Source organism: Sycon ciliatum, chromosome 1 (genome assembly GCF_964019385.1).
Source record: "Sycon ciliatum chromosome 1, ocSycCili1.1, whole genome shotgun sequence".
NCBI classification, from domain to species: Eukaryota; Metazoa; Porifera; class Calcarea; order Leucosolenida; family Sycettidae; genus Sycon; species Sycon ciliatum.
The window spans coordinates 71776695-71798164 of record NC_088643.1 but is presented as its reverse complement, the minus strand read 5'-3'; the positions used below and the strand labels follow the sequence as shown (position 1 = coordinate 71798164).

Below are 21470 nucleotides of genomic sequence, written 5' to 3'. Positions count from 1 at the left end.
GCCATGGAGAGCGATCCCCGTGTCGACAGTCTCCCAGAGACGGAATTTAGGCCATCGACTTTCTCCGTACCTGAGTGACGGCAGCGCAGCGCGGCGTGCGTGCGACCGCCGGAGCTTTCCGACAGCGATTCTGGGGCGATGCTGCTCTCTTTTGCGAGCGAAGCATGGCCAATGAAGTTTGTGTTGGCTATGGCATTTGTTTCCGCTCCGAAGTCGACTTGTTTTGGTAGTATCATGTCGATGTCGGAACTCTGACGATTTGCATGTGTACAATTTCCGTGTTTAGACGTAGAGGTGCCAATTTAGCAGCGTATGTGTGTGGTATGAGAAAATAATTTTTTCCATGGTCAAGAAGTAGTACTAGACTTCCAATAAAACATAACTTGCACATACAAAATGTGGCCTCGTTGGGAGTTATTGGCATCCATCTAAATGTTATGGATTTCACATACAAAAGTGACTTGCCGGTAAAGGGTTAACGGGTGCCATTTTTTCGTTATAATAAGTTCTGTTGAGGCTCTAATGCCTCATATGTGTTATGTGCAGATAATCCACCCAGATATGCCTGAAGACCGCAAGATCGTTAACGTATCTTCTCGTTAACCTATGAATTTTGGACAATCGTTAAATTTGCGACTCGTTATAATAACATGTCTTACAGTAACGAAGAAATGCCATCCGTTAAAAAACGTTAGATTTATTTCCTCGTTATATATACATGTCTTACAGTAATAAGTAACATACCCCCCCCCCCCCCGGTTATCAGGTTACTAGTATTGTACTCTTCTTGTCTTGACAGTTGGAAGACTCCATAAATTCATAATCTGTACTCTTGACAGTACATGTAGTCATCTCATGAGCTCACTGGAAACTCCGACATGCAGGATATAATAATTATGGTGCATGCCGGGTATCAGAAACTCAAGTTACTCAACACTTGCAAATGGGGGAATATTTTGGGATCAAATTCTCACTTCAAAGCCGCTATGAAAATATAAAAAAGTATTCTTTCTAGACCAAAGAGTGGTATATTTGATAACATTTAATAACGATAGAAATTTTTACGATACTTCTCCAGACGTTTCGTTGTTCTGAACAACATCGTCAGTGGATAAAGAATCCACTGACGATGTTGTTCAGAACAACGAAACGTCTGGAGAAGTATCGTAAAAATTTCTATCGTTATTAAATGTTATCAAATATACCACTCTTTGGTCTAGAAAGAATACTTTTTGATATTACAATGAGAGTGAATAATCAACGACTTGTCCACCAACTCTATGAAAATATCAATAATCAGAGTGTCGTAAAACACTACGACTTCGGGTCTGGCGGATTGCCGGCAGAAAAATTGGCAGAAGTCGGTACTTTTTCTGGTAAGTTTCATGCATGTTTGGCATGTGGATAAAAAAAATGGAGCAGAATTCGAGGAATTGCCTGCCATACGGTTTGTATGGCTGTCCCTGCGGGAATTTGCGGAAAAAATCCTCGAAAACTTGCGCAAGAAATTGCGGCAGAAAACAACAAAAAATGCGGTGAAAAGTGCGGAACTTGCCAGGAACTCGCGGAATTATTGGCAGAAAATTGCGGATTTGGGCCAAATGACGAAATTTGTTGTATCCTTAGAATCGCTATTTGCGTACTGTGGAAATAACCTACGAGCAGGATCATGGAAAGCACTGTACATGTATACCAGGTATATTGCGTGAAAAGTGCAGAAAAATGTCAAAAGAAATGCAGAAAACAACATAAAACTCGGGAAATCGCGGGTTTGGGCCAAAATCGCGAAATTTGTTGCGTCCGTGGAATCGCGATTTCCTGGAGGGACAGGTATGGATGGTTCTGCCAATTTCACTGCTTTTCGAGCAGAATCCGCCGGTCCATACCATGACTCCCTGTGCAAGGAAAACGGTACTCCTTGTCAGTCTGGTGCTACCTTGTACACGTCTAACTGTTCAAAATCTGTTTTAGTTGGTGGGTTCTAACTCCCTGTGCACCGTTTTGTAGTCTTTGCATCCCAAGACTACTACTGTATGTACCCTTGACTGAATACCAAGAGTACGTAATATTGACAGGTGACGATACCTGTATAACACAGCATTTTGATTATAGTGCATGTACTCTGGGGGTATGCCTGCATGCCTGGTGCTGACATCAACATGGAGTCGCACAGAGAATAACACCCCCTGCTGCGTGAAACACAGACCACAATCAAGGACACGTTCACTTTGAAGTATGATTTTTCATCATTTTGTTTGCAAATGGAACAGCTTGTCCTGATCAATGGGGATCCCAGGGAGCGAGGGTCATGAGGTTTCAGGAATGTCCCAGGAATGGCAAAAGACCACTCCTTGGAATGTGCAAAAAAAGTACACAGAAACAGAAAAAGAACATTGCATTACACGCAACATAAAATCATTAATATAAACGTCAGACTAGGTGACATGATAAAACCGGTGGGTTGGAAGAATAGAACAGTGCAGGTTGGAACGATTGAAAACCCTATAAATAATGATTACAAGATCAAGTGGAGAGGTGCTATTGTCAAGTGGTCAGTCAATGTACTATCTGGAGTGAGGAGCAGGTGCTTGCGACAAACACAACTACAGAGTTTTGTTCATCATAGATAAGCCTGTGCTATCACCGTGCAAAGGAAGGAAACAGTGTCTCAATGAGTGGAACTTCAAGGGCCTATGCATGGAACAATGTGTAGGGATGCTGCTGGCAGAGATGCGTAGGTAGGAATATTACATAGTGCAACACATCACGCTGAGCAGGGCCTACTGTCAGACGTGCTGGTAGCGATCAGCATGCTTTGACGTCGCTGCTACTAGATTCCAACTCCCATAGGCGTGCCATGAGGCTGTAGTAGCTGGCTTCGCTCTCCTTGGTCTTCAGTCGGCGAAGCTCATCCCGGAGTTGTCTATTCTGTTGATGTACCTGCGCAAGAAAAAAAATACCACAGCTGTTACCGGGAGTAATACAATTATGTCATAATAGTGTGTTTCTTCTGCACTTAGACATCACAAACCAGTACAGTCATGTAGAGGTGTGCACAGTTCATCTGATTCACCTTACTCATTGCAGTAAGACATGCACCACGCACAACGTTAAAAACATAGCAAGAAAGAAGAAACTACGAGGCCCATGACAAGAACACGGCGAGCCACATTGCAGTGGGCAAGAGAGGATAGTGCAGATGAAGTAGAAAGCTGATCAAGAAGCACCCCTGACATACTGTAAACTGCCTAATGTTTTGCTAATATTGCGAGAAGAGCATAACGAGACTATCAATTAACCATCGTGAAATCAAACTTCAACAGTGGGTGTATGTGTGTGGCCACAGTGTTCCGCAAAAAGTTGCCATGGTTAACTCGCTGGTTGTGAGAAATCGCGAAAATTTAGTGACGCAAATACTAGTATTGGGCGGTTTATAGTATCAGAACGGCGCACCGACCTGGACATTCTCATCGATAAGTTCTTTGAGTGCTTCGCGTCTCTCTTCAGCTGCTCTCCACCAGAATGCAACATGGTCTGGGCCTGCACAACAACACACAACACACACGTGTGATATCAAAAAGTATTCTTTCTAGACCAAAGAGTGGTATATTTGATAAAGATAGAAATATTCACGATACTTCTCCAGACGTTTCGTTGTTCTGAACAACATCGACAGTGTCTTTATCAAATATACCACCACTCTTTGGTCTAGAAAGAATACTTTTTGATATTACAATGAGAGTGGATAATCAACGGCTTGTCCACCAACTCTTTTACACACGTGTGAACATGAGCAACTTAGAAGCGAAATAACATTTGTACAGGTGCCGTGCGGTAGAAGAAGAAGAAACGGAGAACGAGGACATCAACAGTGCAATGGGACACGGGCAGTTTTGCAGGCCACTGCATGGTTCTTGCCATGAAAGTTCAAATCCTGCAGGGAGACAGACTGGGAAAGATGCAGCTTACGTGCAGAGCACATTTTGAGTATAGAGGTTATGCGATTACATCATCAGTTGAGATGCCTCGCCAAAGGCGCGGCACAGTGCTGCACTTGCACTGGCGACTCACGCTGCACACGTAGCGCACATTCGGAAATCTGCTGGCTCATGCTGTATATTTGTGCCCATTTGAAAATCCCGATGAATTCATTCGCCTAACCCCTACACTTGGTCAATTGACTGACACATACCTGCAGTCATCTGGAGGTACTCCCATTCATCATTGGTCAGGTGCTGGCACGACGGTGGTCTGGAAGAGTAATCCGATGGCTCACTAGCAGACTGTTCGGGTCTGAGAGCAGTATTCATGGCCACGTCAAGGACCGGACTGGTTTCTCCAGCGGTATCCGGGTTTTTTGCCGGAAGAGCTAGTTGCTGCACAGCAGGCTGTGTCGTAGCTTTCACAGAAGCCGGAGCACTGACGGGCATGGCTACTTCATGACGGCCACCGTCGAGATTGCTGCTAACTGGCACAGCCTCCTCCTTGGTGACGGCAGCAGTGGATTTGGCATTGCTGCTGCTGGGGCAGCTTTCTGGGCAAGTCACCTTCTTCTCAGCTGCTTTCCGCTTTACAGCCTTTTTTGCCGGTGTCAAAACGCGAGGTGAGGAGACAATGTTGCTCTGTATCAGGACAAGAACATGCATAGAACACAAACAAGTGTCGTGACCCTAGGTCGACGAAGTACATCAACCGGGGACTCTCTGCAATTACATGTAATTACGAATCTAGCTTTTACCGTTCTACACGTTCTCTTATCCCGCCTTTATGACTAGCCATTAAGAGTTTATGACTAGCCTTTAAGAGGCGCTCTCTGATGAAACTGTATTGCAATTAATTATGAATTTAGCTTCCACCGTTCTACTGCGAAGTACACCTTCTCTTATCCCGCCTTTATGACTAGCCGCTATGGCTAGTGAGTACAAAGAGTTTGTCCTGACCGGCCAAATACAAGCCCCTGTTCTTGTCGCATTTGTCCTCTCGCTCCGGCACTGCCTTTTCTTCAATCGTCTCTCTATCTGCAAGGTATGTCCTTGACTATGGAACTCTTGGTGTGATGTTGAGTGAGGGAGTGTGCATACTGTGCACTTGGGATTCTGGATCTTGCTCACACTTCATGACGGTCCTATTTGGTGTTGTTCGCAACGCAGGCTTTTGACTGACCCTTGAGGTTGGGTCATGACATTTGGTGCAGTGACCAGGATCCTTCACTCAATGTGGACTAATCCTCCGTTTTCTTCGGGTGTGCCATTACGTCTCATCTAGAATGACGCAGCAAATGATCGAGGAGATAAACTCTCTGACACAAGAGGCAGGCCAGGGGCGGGAGGCACCCACCATGCAATGTCTGGAGAGGACCATCACGCTGTTCGAAGGCGTTGGTCGGCTGGACCAGGGGCGGCATATCTGTAAACAGAAGGAGTATCTGGACTTCTTGGCACTCACCAATATCCTTTAGGATATTGGGCCGGCATGTCAGCCATCGCGGAGAAGAACACGGAAAAGAGGAGCCACCGAGAAAGAAAACTAGTAAAAATTAACGTAAGCCAAAGAAGGAGAAGGAACCAAAGCCGCAGACGGATACGCCGGTGGACGTTCCTACTACGCCGGACAAGTATTATTATTATTATTATTGAAACAGTCATATTTGATTCAATAAAAGTGGCTTATATCTAAACCTGTTTGCGCTCTGATCGCGTGTATGGTGAGGAATGGAGGACAGGGCCAAAACTGTAGGGTAGTCTCACATCTGAGATTGTTCGGTTTTATTGGCATGACATGAAACGGGATGTGCAGGACTGGGTGGCCAGTTGCGTGTCCTGTAGCGAGAAGAACAGGCCAGTTGGCCGTGGCCAAGGAGCTAGCCTCCAGTCCTCTTGGGCAGGCTACCCGTTTGAGAGGATAGGAATGGATTTGATTCCCGGACTACCTGAAACACAGAATGGCAACAAACACATATCGGTCGTGGTTGACTACTTCTGTAAGTGGGTAGAAGCCTATCCCCTGAAGAGAATGCACGCACTTACGATTGCTTCGGCTTTCGCGAGTGAATTTGTGTCTAGGTTTGGGGCACCCGAAAGGTTGCACACTGACCAGGGCAAGAACTTTGACTCGACGTTGTCTAAGGAGGTCTGCTCACTACTAGTATTGGGCATTGGGAAAACCCGGACAACGGCGTACCATCCAGCTAGTGATGGGTTTGTTGAACGATTTATTCAGACGCTTGAGGTCCAGCTCTCTCACTACGTAGACGACATGCAGCGAGACTGGGATACCCAGTTACCGGTGTTGATGGCCTATCGGGCTACTCCACAGACAAGCACGGGATATACTCCGGGTTATCTGTTCTTTGGACGGGAACTATGTCTTCCTAATGTCGTAATGATGTGGCCTATGGGGCTCCCCCAATGACCCGGATGGATGAATCGTCAACGTATGTCAAAGACTTTCGACAATGGTCGAATCATGCACACAGTGGAGTACGTAAGAAACTAGGCGCTGTACACCAACACCAGGCGCACTTGTATGACTCGGGCGCAGTGATGATTGGGTTTAAGCCAAGAGATCTGGTTTGGCTCCTAGTTCCAGCAGTACATGTCGGAACTACTCCTAAGCTGGCAAGGCTATGGAAGGGACAGCATCAGGTCCAGGACGAGTTGTCGGACGTGGTATATCGCATTGTCGGTACGGTCGGTAACATGACAAAGAGGCAGATTGTGCGTGTCGACCGATTGAAGCGGTGCTTTGTGCGCCCTGAGCGGCTACTTCCGGTTGCGGAAGAAATCACGGAACCCGCAGCAACAATGCCTGACGGTCCAGGCAGTCTCTCTCTTCTTTTTCCTTCTGTGTCTCTCCTATATTCTTCTATATTAAACTGTTATCTTCCACTATCGGCATCTCTCTCTTTCTTTCTATGTTTGTCTGGCACACGTGGTGTGTAGGTGTATGTGTGTGAGAATGATGTGCGTCTTACTGGCCATGGACACGAGGACGGATGTGACCCGACTGGCGAGGTCGACAAAGCGCATTAACCGTGGCAAGCCTGGCAGGCGATGAATCAACAACAGCTGACAAGCGATCGGCAACCTGACAAGTCGTGCCAGCACCACAGCAGTACGGGAACTCTAACTCTCTCTCCAAACTCACTACATCACCATTACCTCATGCAACTACAATCATAGTCTTTACACACTTACACATTCGCCGTTGCTAACTGCTATGAAACTGTAACTATCTGGCGCTCTATTCTGAAACTGTATTGCAATTAATTATGAATCTAGCTTCTACTGTTCTACACCTTCTGTTATCCCGCCTTTATGACTACTTCGAAGTAGCCGTTATGACTAGTGAGTACAATGAGTTTGTTCGGACTGGCCGCTTTCCAAAATATAAGCCCCTGTTCTTGTTGCAGTCGTCCTCTCGCTCCGGTACTGCCTTCTCGTCTCTTCAATCGTCTCTCTATCTTGATCTATCTGCAAAGTATGTCCTTGACTATGGAACTCTTGAACTCTCAAGGCAGGTTTCATGTGCTCTGTTAAGTCTTGAATTCTTATGGCTTGACAAGCACCCAACGTAAATAGAAGAAAAGGAGGTTCGGGCATAGACTTGAGGATCCACTGAACGTAGTGACGTACCCTCTCACGGAACTTGAATCACGACGTTTTCTTGTGAAAGCTCAACACGCGTTTGAGCACGTACGAACCACAAACGCACCGCATGCATGCGCCAGTTGTACACACAGCTCAACTTACATTGATATCGCCCAGAGCCTTGCGAGGGACACTTGCTGCCAAAGGGGTCTTGCCACTCTAGCCGCAGCAACACCAAAGCACATAAAGAAATAGCAAATTTGTTAGCAACCCAATCGATACAAAGGTGTAAATGAAACCAATCACCCCCCCCCCCCCCCCCCCCAGCAAGGCTTTAACCAAAAAAGCCTCATATCCGGTGTACATCACGGGTATTGCATACTCAAGGTGCTTACACAGTGCTGCCCAGTAAACCCCTCCCCCTACCCCACCACGAACAAAGTCACGGTGTGGCTGAGGAGAGTCCAGAATCTGCTGAAGTAGCCATGACTGAAGACAGACTAGGATGGTACTTGCGCTCTCCCCCTAACTGGGTCGATTTATGTTACGACTGATATCAGTGATATGTGCTGCAGAAGTTGGAAGTCTTAGTCCATACTGGGAGCAGCAGCCGACGCTTTCCCGGACTATGGCGACACCTCTGGTACACTGGGCGACGTTCAACGTGTTCCCCTCATGTGCGCAGGTAGATGAAACGTTCTGCTGCCAGTGTGCCACGTGCATCGTAAGACATTCTGATATTACATTACTTTGCATGTTATTAGTAATTGTACATTGCACTACATGTGATACTATAGCGATGATTTTTTGTATACACTATTGTATCGCTGGTCCAACATGATTCTCTCTATAGTTCTATGTTCTAAGTGATTATTTTTACTCGGCTGCTGCTAATTGGTTAGTTTTACCACCTTGTGCACTTTTTCAACTCAGCATAGCTGCACAAAACAACTGGTGTAATCTGATCTATACAATAGAACTTCCTCACTGATCTCTCTTGGAGTCATATCAAGCTTCCTTCCTTTCTTCTAGTCTTGTCAAGGTGAGCGCGTGGGGTGGAAAGGATACTAGGTTCAACTAGATTCATTGATAGCATGGTTGGGTTATCATAGTATGACAAACGTATAATGTCATATCGGGATTGGCAGCTAGCTGACGGTTTCCCCTGACGACCAGAACTATGTCATGTTGGGTGAGCGTGTTTTCTCATGCGCGCGGGAGCTGCATCGTCCGCTACAACTGCAAGGCATCCCGATGTACATAATGATATCACATTTAAATAATATAATTGCTTAGTCATTATCAGCGGGAAGGATTTCATATGCATGTAATCCAATTTTAGATATCGATAGATGTAATTTTCAAAGCCAATCTAACTAGCAAAGTAGGTGCATGTACTCAATCATAAAGTGTTCTTTCGTGCGTGCAATATCTAGCAGATTCGATGCATACCCTGAGTCGGGTCTTCCTTTCCACGAGTGGCGTATTCTCCTTATCGGCGATAGATCCACGAGTTGTTCGTCCCATCTCTTCAATGGTAAAGAAACTGAACAAAAAAAGGAAAAGAGAAGTCAAACCCTCCGTTGAGTTTCAACTTCGAAAAAACATGAGAAGAAGCCAGCAGTTTCGTGTCTCGCCACTTCTCCTTACGTACCTGAAAGGGGAGAATGTTTCCCGGTAAAAAAATTATAGAGGAGGAAGTCTTCCAGCTAGCTCAGCAGACTCACACTCCAACTCTTCCACCAAGAGTACTCTTGCTTCCACGAGACTACAATGACCTTGACTGAACACACGAAAATCGAGCACAGAGGAAAATCAAATCTCCCGCTCCGATTCGAAGAGCGAGCGATCATTGGTCACGCGCCATCCCGGCGCTGGCCCTGCATCTTGCGATCGCGTGAACTTTTTTCACTGATAACTTTTTTGTTTCGTTTTGATTTCGAATTTTCTCTTTTGTTTATTTCTTTCGCTTTGGATTTTGCATTTAAATTATTTGGTGACTTGGCTTGTCAGCATTTGTCCACAAGTACAGTAAGTCCTAGCTTATCGAGCACACCTAAAACAGATCACAGGAACTGATATTCTCAAAGGCATTGAGCAATGGCTGGAACATTGACGGAAGCTTCTAGCACCAAAATCTTCGGCGGTTATCAGAAAGTGTTCAAACATGAAAGGTCAGTTTGTATTCCGATTCCCTACTTAGCAACCGGTATGCACACTTGCCTCGACACCATCCTCACGAGTAAATGCATGACGCGTAGTAGAAAATGCCTAATGGCGTGGGTCCAAGTATGATCGGGGGGCGCACGCAACACTCAAAGCCAAACCAATAAACTTGAGTGACATTCTCACGTGAAATTAGTTTCAAATTGCTGTTTTCATTAGTTGAGGGAATGGAAAAGGGGAAAAAGTCTGAAGAATAAAATTGCTGTACAACTATTTTGCAGGTGATCTGGTAATATTTTGAAACACGACTCCACGGATACTCGTCATGTGTGGTGGGGACATCTGCCGGCGCTTCAGCAGTCGCCTTAGTCGAGGTGTCCTTAGACTTACGGGAGTTTTCACGACGTGGGGCTATGCAGCTGTTTTACTATGTCTGGATAAATGGGGTGGGACTGTGCGCCTCGGGTATTATTCTTTTATGTGCCAGTGCGGTACTGACCCGACCCCCCCCCCTCTCTCTCTCACTCCCTCTCTCACACACACACACACATACTCTCTCTCTCTCTCTCCCTCTTTCTCTCTCTCTTTCTCTCTCTCTCTCTTTCTCTCTCTCTCTCTCTCTCTCTCTCTCTCTCTCTTACTCTCTCGCACGCTCTCTCTCTCTCACTCACTCACTCTCTCTCTTTCTCTCTCTCTCTCTCTCTCTCTCTCTCTCTCTCTCTCTCTCTCTCTCTCTCTCTCTCTCTCTCTCTCTCTCTCTCTCTCTCTCTCTCTCCTCTTTATTCTGGGTTATATAGCCACCACACTGACTGCACCATGACGTTTGCAGTCTATCTGCCACCGCAAGCAGAAGAAGACGGCGCCAAGCTGCCAGTTCTTTACTATCTCTCCGGTACGTTTGTTTTGAGTGTATGGCAGATGAGAGTCAGTACAAGTACATGTACAGTGAGTCCTCGAGTTCGCACCTGTTCTGTTGGAATGAGTGCAACACATTGGGCTATTAATACTTCTGTTTGGAGTACTTTTTGCAAGTGTTCTGGCGAACCGCAATACATGTCGTAATTTGAGCTGAAACACTCGTGTGTACATCATCTTCTGTACTGTGTGGGCCACTGTCTTATGTTGTGGTCACTTCTGAAATGAAATTGTTATTTTTTCCGTACTTACGCTAAGCTAGCTGCTCCGAGCAAAACCCAATTGGCTCAAAGCCTATGTGGTAGAGTTTGGAGACATTAGCCAGCACATTAGCTAGCACATTAGCCAGCACATTATCCAGCACATTATCCAGCACATTAGCTAGCACATTAGCAAGCACATCAGCTAGCACATTAGCTAGCACATTAGCCAGCACATTATCCAGCACATTAGCTAGCACATTATCCAGCACATTATCCAGCACATTATCCAGCACATTAGCCAGCACATTAGCTAGCACATTATCCAGCACATTAGCTAGCACATTATCCAGCACATTAGCTAGCACATTAGCTAGCACATTAGCCAGCACAACATGTTAACAGTGGGCATGGGCAGTTCGTTACTACTTTGGTTGAACTTTGCACATTTCTTCTTCATAATGACCCAGGGATGAATTTATCCTGTATCGCATCGCAGTTTGCGATGCAAAATGGACCTACTGCTACTCAAAAGTCACCGTGTTTCGCAGAAAACTGCTATACATACAGGCTATCCATGCCTAGCCTGTGCTATCAAGTGATATGCATACCGTGCAGTGTGGTGCAGGCACTCTCAATCTGCGTGCACATGTATGATTCAGTCGTTTTTTTGCAAATAGGCTTTCAGGCATCACTCTCAAGAAGGACAATGTGGTAAACACCCAACCTTCAAAGAAAAAATGCTTATCAAAATCAAAGAGTGCTACACGATTGTGATTTTGTATAGCAGAAACTGCTATGCGAAAATATGACAATAAATTCATCCCTGTGACCGTTATCATTTTTTTACAGATGTATTTAATTTTAGGAGCAGCCAGAGACGAGTGTCCAATCCAGGGTTTTCTACCCGGCTCGAAAACATGGCGAACAGGGCCGTTTGACGGGTTACAGACGCTCTCGTTGTCATGTACTTGCAACCAGCTCTCGTGTTACACTTGTGTGCTCGTCTCTTCGCTCCAGGGCTGACTTGCACGGAGCAGAACGTTGTGACGAAGTCGGGATTCCAGCGCTATGCTGCGGAACATGGCTTGATTGTTGTGTGCCCAGATACTAGCCCAAGTTAGTGGTGTTATCTTATAAACATGTTACTTGTACTTCACCGTCAACTACTGTAAGACATGTATATATAACGAGGAAGCAAATCTAACGTTTTAACGGATGACATTTCTTCGTTATAATAAGATCCGTTGAGGCCGTACTGCTTCATATATGCTGTGTGTGGATATGGCAGAATAGTGCAAGATCGTTAACATATCTTCTCGTTAACTTATGAATTTTGGACAATCGTTAAATTTGCGACTCGTTATAATAACATGTCTTACAGTACTCTGTGTTAAAAAGATTTGAGAAGTACTGCCTAAGTACTGCCTGTTTCAGTTCTGCCATAATGTCTCAAACATGTACATGCTGTGTTTCAATGTTTACAATTTTTTAATATACATGTGATCCCCTTTTTTGGTAGCGAATTTTGACATCCGCTGCGGGTTAGGATAAATTCTCTACGGAACTGCGAAATATTCCGTCCAGCTTTCTGCTCGGCATAACAGCCGTAGTATACCGTGATTTTTGATGTGATGGGGCCATGGGTTGCCGGCCCTCTCTATACATCATGGAGGCCTTGTCGGATGATTATTTTCAGCTCCAGTCCCATCTTATATACGCGAAAAGCCTTTTTTTCTTCTACTTTGAAGTACAGTAAAACCTGTAACTAACGACCACCGTGACTAGCGACCGGCCTGGTACTACTGACCACTTTGTCAGGCACGGACGGTCTCACATTCAAAATGCACTGTGACTAGCGACTACCTGCTGAACGCGACCAGCGACCGCCTTTTCTTGTCCCAATGTCGAATTTTGACCCGTAACTAGCGACCGCGATGTAGCAAATCAAGCATTGCTTGAAGCTCCTTCTCGAAATTTTGATGATTTTCCATGGTCGTTTCGATACTACAGCTGGACAAATGAGCGCAGTCTCATTTTTGCTGTGGAATCAGTGTGGATTGCACTACACCTGTCATAATTTCAAGTGCTGTCAAGAACAAACATGATAGGAAACGTCTTGGAGAGCGCATCCAAAGCGCTCTTTGATCGATGTTACTACTCGAAGGAGAAACTAAGACTGAGCGGCTCTCTGTCGAAGTGCAATCACACAGCTCAGTCACCAGACTCACCACTACACCAGGTCACACTGACAGTCTGTGCTGGCTAGCTAGCATGCTACGGTATTATGTACTCACCTGTACCATGTGTACGGAACACAGGCCAGGATACGCTTGATTTTCTCTCTCTCCAAGTGTTGTATGATCTGAAAGAAGAATGTCAGTGCGCAAGTGGTGGGGGATTGTATTATCTGCATTTTGACATACATATCATATAATGGGATCCATATATGGTCGCGCGGTGCAAACCTCTAACTAAAGACCACCTGCCACTAACGACCACTTTTCCGGGCACCAAGGGGTGGTCGTTAGTTACAGGTTTTACTGTACGTGACTGTATTCTAACACCTTTCTATCTCAAGCTGTAGAAGTCTAGAGGCCTAAGGATATCTGCAACTGAGTGGTTCTACTGTACTTGGCATCTTGAAAAGAAAAGGTCTCTAACCTGTCCTGTCCCTATGCCATAGTCAGATGTGACTATAGACTACCTTTGCCTTACTGTGTTGTTTGCGATTTCTTTTGTCTTTTCTAACCAGGGGGATGTGGCATTGAGGGAGAAGACGACAGCTGGGACTTTGGTACAGGTATGTGTGTCAGATGACTTGGCAGTTGCTTCGGTGGTTGTAGTTGTCAACTTGTGTTGCGGCGATCGGAGGTCCCGCAACGGACCAACGATGGGTAGACGATGTGAATTACAGGATCCGTTGTCTTTGTATTGTACAAGCATCGTTGCTGCATGCGTTACCCTTCCCAGTTAGGAATGCCGTATTTCCCCGGATAAAAGTCGCACCTTTTTACACTAAAATTCAAGGGTGAAAAGGGGATGTGACTTACAATCGAGCATGACTTACTACTGAAGTGAATATATCAAAGCATTATGGCTCAAGACTTATGATCTGAGAAATACGGTAGCTAAAAGTCTAGTCAGTTGTGTAAGGTTATGATTCCTCTGCTATTGGTCAGGTGCTGGTTTCTACGTTGATGCTACTGAGGAGAAGTGGAAGAAGAACTACAACATGTACTCTTACGTCACCGAGGAGGTGGGTGCTCCTCGGCTTCTGTGTGTGTGTGTGTGTGCGTGTGTGTGTGTGCGTGTGTGTGCGTGTGTGTGTGTGTGTGTGTGTGCACGTGTGTGTGTTTGTGCATTTGTGTTTGTGCATTTGTGCGCGTTTTTACTCTTGGGTGCGGCAGGATTCCAACTTGTGTCTCTGACAGGCCTCTGCTCTAATTCTACTTACTGGGGAGGTTTAGTCCCACGTAATCCGTGTGTACTTTACGTGTGTGTACCACGTGATACTCGGTGACCCACGTACAGCCGTTTTCTGATTCACGACATACCGTGTATGGAGGCTCACCCACGTTCCACCAGAACGTGGGTGAAAATCAGAATGGGGTGCATTGTGCAAGCTGTGAGGGTGCTCAGCTGAAGAAGTTTCCGAAGCACGAAATCAAAATATTCCATGAGCTTCAAAGATTCGTCTTTGGCCAAGTTTGGGCCTTTCGCGTCATGCTATTGTTTGTTCCGTGTGACTAAAAACAGCATTGCGAACGTGGGTCCATTGCATGAACTTTACGTGTATCACCCACGTTCCCGTATCCGTTACGTGGGACTAAACGTCCCTACTATCTATGGTCCGCGGACATGTATCATCAGAAAGTATTCACATGTGTGTGCTAGTGTCAAAGATTAGTTCACTGCATACTGTAAACCGCCCAATATTCGCATCACTAAATTTTCGCGATTTCTTAGAACCAGCGAGTTTACGATGGCAAAAGTGTACGAAGCACTGGGACCACCTACATACACCCACTGTTGAAGTTTGATTTCACGCTGGTTAATATTCGCGTTTCGGTTCTCTCGCGAAAATAGCGAACATTAATCCATCACGAATATTAGGGGTCGTCCATAAATATCGAACTTTTTTCACAGAACGAAATAATTTCGTTATGGGGTGGGAGGGGGTTGACCAATTTCGTTTCAGAAAACATTGATTCATGTACATGACCGTTGTATATGCATGTATGTCAATATTTTTTACGTTCTGAGGGGAGGGAGGGAGGGGTTGGGTCTAAACTAAAATAATTCGTTTGGTGAAAAAGTTCGATATTTACGGACGGCCCTTTAGGCAGTTTACAGTACTTATATTCTTGGAATATTTCTCGTTCTTTTCGTCAACATGCATCTCCCGTGTGTGTGTGTGTGTGTGTGTGTGTGTGTGTGTGTGTGTGTGTGTGTGTGTGTGTGTGTGTGTGTGTGTATGTGTGTATCTGCCTGGCTGTCCGTATATTTTAGCTGCCAGCCCTGGTGAACAGTAACTTCCCGGTGAATATGGAGCGTACTGGTATTACCGGTCACAGCATGGGTGGTCACGGTGCTATCGTCTGCGCACTGAAGAACCCGGGCCTGTATCAGGTATGTGTGCACCTGATATCCAGTCATGACACGCTGCTGTGGATATTAGAGCAGCCGGGGACGTAGCCAACTCCGGCCCAGCCGATAAACTGCCCATTGGATTGGGCTGCTATTGATTGGTGTGTTGAACACAAGTACTTTGTCAAGGGTTTTCCTTGGTAAAACACTGCATACGGTGTCTGGCTGACGGCTGGTAGGTGGCTGGTTGACGGTCGGTTTGCGGCGATTGGGCTAGAGTCCTGGCTACCACCCTGGCATGGAGCCAATCTTGGTGGGGATTATCTCTGAGACTGAAAGCAATTCCATGGCTTTTTTCACTGCAATCGCCAATTGCCTTTGGTCGTTGTCCATAATTCAACCAGCCAACATTTTAAAGGTAACACCAATTGTATGAGGAAGAGAAAACCTGGTTTGAAATACCTAAACAGGCGGCGAGGAGACGATAGTTTTACAATAGCTATCAACAGTACACTGTACACTGTACACAGTACACTGTACCAGTTTAACAGTACACTGTACCAGTTTAACAGTACACTGTACCAGCTTTTTGTACTGTGTTACTTTTTAATTTTTTGGCTCATTTTTTTGCTGGTTGATAAACTCACTGATAGCAGTGCAAGCCTTGATATGAGAACTTTGAGAAGGCAGATTAGATCAAAGCTTGGATCTAGAAAAGATAAGAAAGAGATTTTTACCACAAAAATGGGGTGTATTCATTAGGTTGAGGGAAAGATGCAAACGGAAAAGTTCGAAGAAAAAGTTGACTGTCACGACCAGGACTCGAACCATGGACCCTCACTTATGGCCAGCGATGCTCTACCACTAAGTCATGGCGTAGTCGCCATCCAAGCAGCGACTGGTCGGCATTTTCTTCAGACTTTGGGGTATTATCATAAATACCCCATTTTTGGGCTGGAGCACGTGCCTACCACAGGACCGGCTCGGCACATACTACTTGTGTTCACTGCTGTAACATCATGTGCTCTGCACGTATGACTCACTGCTACATACCCTGTGTTATGTGCTTTCTTACTCTGCCTTCCAGTCGGTATCTGCGTTTTCTCCCATCTGTAATCCGTGCGACTGTCCCTGGGGCGAGAAGTGCTTCGGCAATTACCTTGGCTCAGACAAAGAGGCATGGAAGGTTGGTGGTTCTTCTACTCACTAATTTTGGATCATTTCGGGCTTTAGTTTTAGGCATTTTGGAGTTTTGCTTTCTTGTTCCTAGTTCATTGTGCATTGCACCTGACTAATTCCTTTGAATTAATTGTTGTCTTTGCTTCAACAGGCATATGATGCCTGTGAGCTACTGCAGGAGTACAACGGACCGCCGCTAACTCTTCTCGTGGACCAGGTTCGTCTTGTGGTGCTATTCTGTATGCATGGTGTTATCTTGTACAGAGTGCCGTGCACGCGGCAGTCTTTGCTGGTCTCTGTTAGCTTTGTTGAGCTTGACCGAGCGCGGCTTGTGGCTCGTGTCCTGGGCTAGTTGTCATGGGTGTTGCTGGTTTGAAGAATTTCAACTCTCTTCGTTACTCTGTCCTTGTAGAAGCTTCCTCTGGTTGATTGGAACTGGGTTGGTTTGTATGTTTCTGCCTCTGGTTGATTGGAACTTTGTTGGTTTTGTGTTGTATCTCTGTAGGGCAAGGCTGACAACTTCCTTGAAGGCCAGCTCAAGCCAGACAACCTTGTTGCAGCAGCTCGCAAGGCTGGAATGCCGCTGATTATGCGACTTCAAGAGGTAAGCAGGCAGAGAGGTGTGTGTGTGTGGGGGGGGGGGGGGGGTGTTGGGAGCTCAATACCAAAAGAAGCTCAGGGATACTGTGGAGACAGCTGTTAACATTATGTACATGTACATATTGTCAGTCCATAAGCCACTCTTGTGCAGATCCACGAGTCCGTTGTTTTTGCAAACACTCGAATACTAGCCTTGCAGAAGCTGTTGTGCTTGTCTGAGTAAAACTCAAAACAATTCATTGAGATGAAAACCGGCACATTCGGGCTGTCCGCCTTCTCCGTGCAAAATGAAGAAATATAAATACCATAACACATGGATCAAAAAGCAATGAGAGAGTAAAACACTGTACACTTGATGACAAAGATCCGTTCAGTTCCCACACAATACTGCTCCTGAGCTGGATCAGATCACGATCCGAGCTTCAGCAACCGCCAGTGCGGCAGAAGCAGAGACAAGGCGGTGGCAGTGGATCAGTCGGCGAGCACCCCGAAGACAGGCAACACTTGCACGCAGGAGGGCGAAGCTCAGCCGGGCACGAATCCAGGCCATGACGGAGGAGTAGGCTTCACGAGTCTTCTCGGACAACGTGGAGGCAATGCGCTTGTAGAGAGAAATAGCTGAATTGCCCATGCCACCATGTGCCGAGAAAACCACAGGGATGAAGCCTGTCCACTCAACGTGTTGAATCCTTTCTCACGCTCGTGTCACTTGTAGCAGGATGCCGCAGATGATGAGCGATTTGATGGAGCGTGTGGGTTGAAGACCCGGATGTCCAGGTAGCTCCGTTCAAACGGGCCGCCATAGATTCCGCTCGCGACAACACCCAGCCGACCCAGGTCATCCCGCACAGCTGTGCGATAACGCAAGTTCTCTCCATTCAAGGGCTGGAGGGTTGGTTCCACGTTGACGTCGTGCGCCACACGTCCGAGCAGCTGCGCCGTGAGATCCCTCACCTCATCGTGCCGCATGATAATGAAGCCGCCCGTAGCGCAGGAAAGAGCATGTGCAACAGTGAACGTTGCACCACACGAGCAGGTTGATGGCAGTCGGTCCGGGTGCCAACCATAGCGAAGCGCCAGCCCGTCACGAAACTGGCCCTTCAACAGGGTAAAGCCATGACGTGCTAGTGGGCGGCATGTAAGCCAGCTAGAGGCTCCTTTCTCACTGCCAATGGCACGCTTGACTGGTGGAGATGCATCATTTGCGAGCTCCATGGCACGGTGAGCCACCGACCTTCGCTGTTCACGACGTACCTCACCTTTGCGGTCCCTGACCTCAGCCAATGACTCTCCCAGGATACCAGCCTGAGTGTTTATTTGATGGACTAGCGCCATAGGGATGTGCCGAGAAGCCGAGTACTGAGTGGAGAGAGATGTAGGATCCGCCAGGGCAAGACCACCATGGCGACCGGGAAACCCAATGAGGCTATGGTACTCTTGGTCAATGTGTTGGCCAGTCAGCACTGGGATGAGCTTTGTAGTGATGTGACGTTCCAGGGATCCCAGCTGCTCAGCCGCCCCAGCTAGTGTTCGACAGATGAATGTCCACTTGTGCTGGAGGCCTCTGGTGAAGGCACTATATGCTGGCTGAGGTTGGGTGTGTGCATACTCTGTGAGGATAGCTACCTCAGCAAGCCATTCCTCACACTTCTGGACAAAGTGCTGGTAGTACTCCGGTGTGCCGATGGCAGGAGCCAAGGTATCTATGGCCCTCCTCGGTGATGCGGATCCCTGAGCCGGCATTTTGTGTGTTCAAAGTGCGGCTTATACTCCGGAAAATATGTTATCACTTAATAATTAAGAGGTACCGGTATATAACTGCTCTATGCATGTGTTCCCTGTTGTTTTAAATCTTTATTCTCACGATAGCCAGTGGCCAACGAGAGAGCTTGGAAGCTCAGGGCCCTACGCTATGCTTTTTGCCTAGCTCATCATGCATGTTATTAGAACTGATGGAACTTTCTCTTTGGCCACAACTTCGTTGCGGTCTTACCGGTATAGTGTTTTACGTCGACCATGACGGCTGCAATGCCCAACCATACCACAACGAACTGATCGGCTACATCATCGTATTGCAAAAAGTTTCCATCTGTTCGAATAGCATGCATGATGAGCTAGGCAACAAAGCATAGCGTAGGGCCCTGGGCGAAAGAAACAAGCAGCTGCTCCGATAGCACAGCGCAATCAAATAATTCTGAATCCATGTTCTTGTTCAACCTGCGCGAAACCCAGATTCGAATGCTGATTGACCATGCGTTCTTTCAGAAGTCTGTAGTCCGACGTGAGTCTCGTGGCTAAGGAAAGTTGTTCTAAGCGTTTTCATATCCATCAAAATCCATCACGAAGTTTTTGTTAACGGAGGAAGTATTTGTGGACCCTGGCTAGCGCCAGACGTTACTGCACTATCGCCTTGCATGCATTCCCCCGATGCACTTCGCATACATATATGCCAGGCCTCTACAGTCTCTCATTTCTTGGTGCTGACCGCTTTAATGCTATACATAATGCTACTATACATACTCCTTCTCTTGATGGTATGGTACGGGACAGATACGGGATAGCGCCAGGCGTGACACAAACAAACACGAAATTAAAGCTGTGTGGACCCTCGCTAGCGCCAGACGTTACTGAAGTAACGTCTTCTGCATAGCTACGGAAATAAAGAGTTGTTGTTGTTGTTTGCCCTTGACTGTACCAGGGTTATGACCACAGCTATTACTTCATTGCCTCTTTCATCGGGGATCATTTCCATCATCATGCGAAGGTGCTCAACGAGCCTGCCTAGAGTAAATGCTTGCCATTTCTCGTCTTTTCCTGTCCCCTCCTGTGAACTCTTTGTTGTTTGTCAAACTTTGATGAGCTGCGAGTTCCTCGTCAAACTACCTTGCTATATGTACATTTTAGGGCAATATTTGTTAGCTTCTTTCGTATGTGTATATTGCACTCTTTTCCACATTAATTTTGATGTCGATTTCCTAGGACTTACTTCGAAATATTCTCCATGGCAATGTGCTTTGCCTCATTCCCACACTTGAATTTTTATCCTGCCTTTCTACTTACCCATACTTGGGCTCGGTTGCAACGACATTTTCACGTAGAACGGTGCGTTTGAAGTACAGCAAAACCAAGAAGAGCCCCGGTGGCAAGAGTACATAATGTACTCTTGCCGGTACTACAGTGCTGCTCAATGAAATCAAGTTGGGAGAGTCAAGTTGGTGCCGTGCACCATTTCGCAGCCCAGTTTTCGCAGGTCTATGGCTGCGCAACGCCCGGCATGGCATACTTGAGTGACGTGACTGGATTTCATTGAGCAGTACTGTAGCTGCTCATGTTACTCTCGATACGGTACGTTGCATTTTTGGTCGCTGAGTGAGGAATCTGGCACCTGTGTAGGGGCCGGATTGTGGGGTTGCATTGCGATTTGTGATACTATGATGGTGATGCAGACCAAGAGTACACCACTCTTGTTCATACTCGTACATGTGTGGATCGACCACCATGTCCATGTAACCAAGAGTATAATACTCTTGATGTAACCTGTGTGGCAGATGGTCAATACTGGCCAAGGTACGCTGGGCTTGACGGCTCTTTTCTATGGGCACAGCACGAGTACTTTTGTCTGCATCACTCAGCAAATCCGAGTCCATTGCACTACCCCCATGGTGATCCCATCCTGGATGAGAATGGTCTGAACATCTGCTCTGGGCTGATCTGCATGAACCGAAATACATGTCAGGGGCATACTTGTTACGTAAGTTGTAGCTCAAACATCTGTGGTGTGATGACAATGTGCCAGAGTACATCTGTGGTGTGATGACAATGTGCCAGAGTACATCTGTGGTGCGGTGACCATGTGTCAGAGTACATCTGTGGTGTGATGACAACGTGCCAGAGCATGTCTGTGGTGTGGTGACCATGTGCCACCGGCAACCTTGGAGCCGTCATTGCCTTTACGGCTAATTTCTGGTGTGGGGACCGGACTACGTAACTATACACGAGCTACACGCCTGTATGTAGGCTGCATGTAGCATGCAGTGGATTTGCAACTGTTACTAGTTACTTGGCACCTGAACTGCACCATTGTACATATTGGGCGCTTTCGATTACACGCATTTTGGTCAATTCTAGAATTAGTTATTGTTGATGCACAGTTTGATTACACAAAAAGTGACAAATTCCGTCGTTAGAATTGATTTTATCCAATTCCGTCGAATCCGTCAATTCTGAAAAG

The 21470-nt window shown here is 46.4% G+C and overlaps 2 protein-coding genes across 2 annotated transcripts; one reads left to right on the top strand and one right to left on the bottom strand.

Annotated features, from left to right (window-relative positions):
• Window positions 1-2222: 2222 nt before the first annotated feature.
• On the bottom strand, window positions 2223-9399 carry LOC135805275 (uncharacterized). Its single transcript, XM_065319293.1, has 6 exons — window positions 9244-9399; window positions 9042-9135; window positions 7752-7808; window positions 4193-4622; window positions 3458-3540; window positions 2223-2940 (listed from the first exon to the last, which is right to left on the bottom strand). The coding sequence occupies exons 2-6, from the start codon at window positions 9114-9116 to the stop codon at window positions 2806-2808; spliced, it is 780 nt and encodes a 259-aa protein (XP_065175365.1). The 5' UTR covers window positions 9117-9135; window positions 9244-9399; the 3' UTR covers window positions 2223-2805.
• Window positions 9400-9549: 150 nt separating this feature from the next.
• Window positions 9550-20339, top strand: LOC135805274 (S-formylglutathione hydrolase-like). Its single transcript, XM_065319292.1, has 10 exons — window positions 9550-9763; window positions 10553-10647; window positions 11891-11989; window positions 13626-13673; window positions 14053-14129; window positions 15383-15502; window positions 16548-16646; window positions 16791-16856; window positions 17145-17243; window positions 19938-20339. The coding sequence occupies exons 1-10, from the start codon at window positions 9690-9692 to the stop codon at window positions 20022-20024; spliced, it is 864 nt and encodes a 287-aa protein (XP_065175364.1). The 5' UTR covers window positions 9550-9689; the 3' UTR covers window positions 20025-20339.
• Window positions 20340-21470: the final 1131 nt, after the last annotated feature.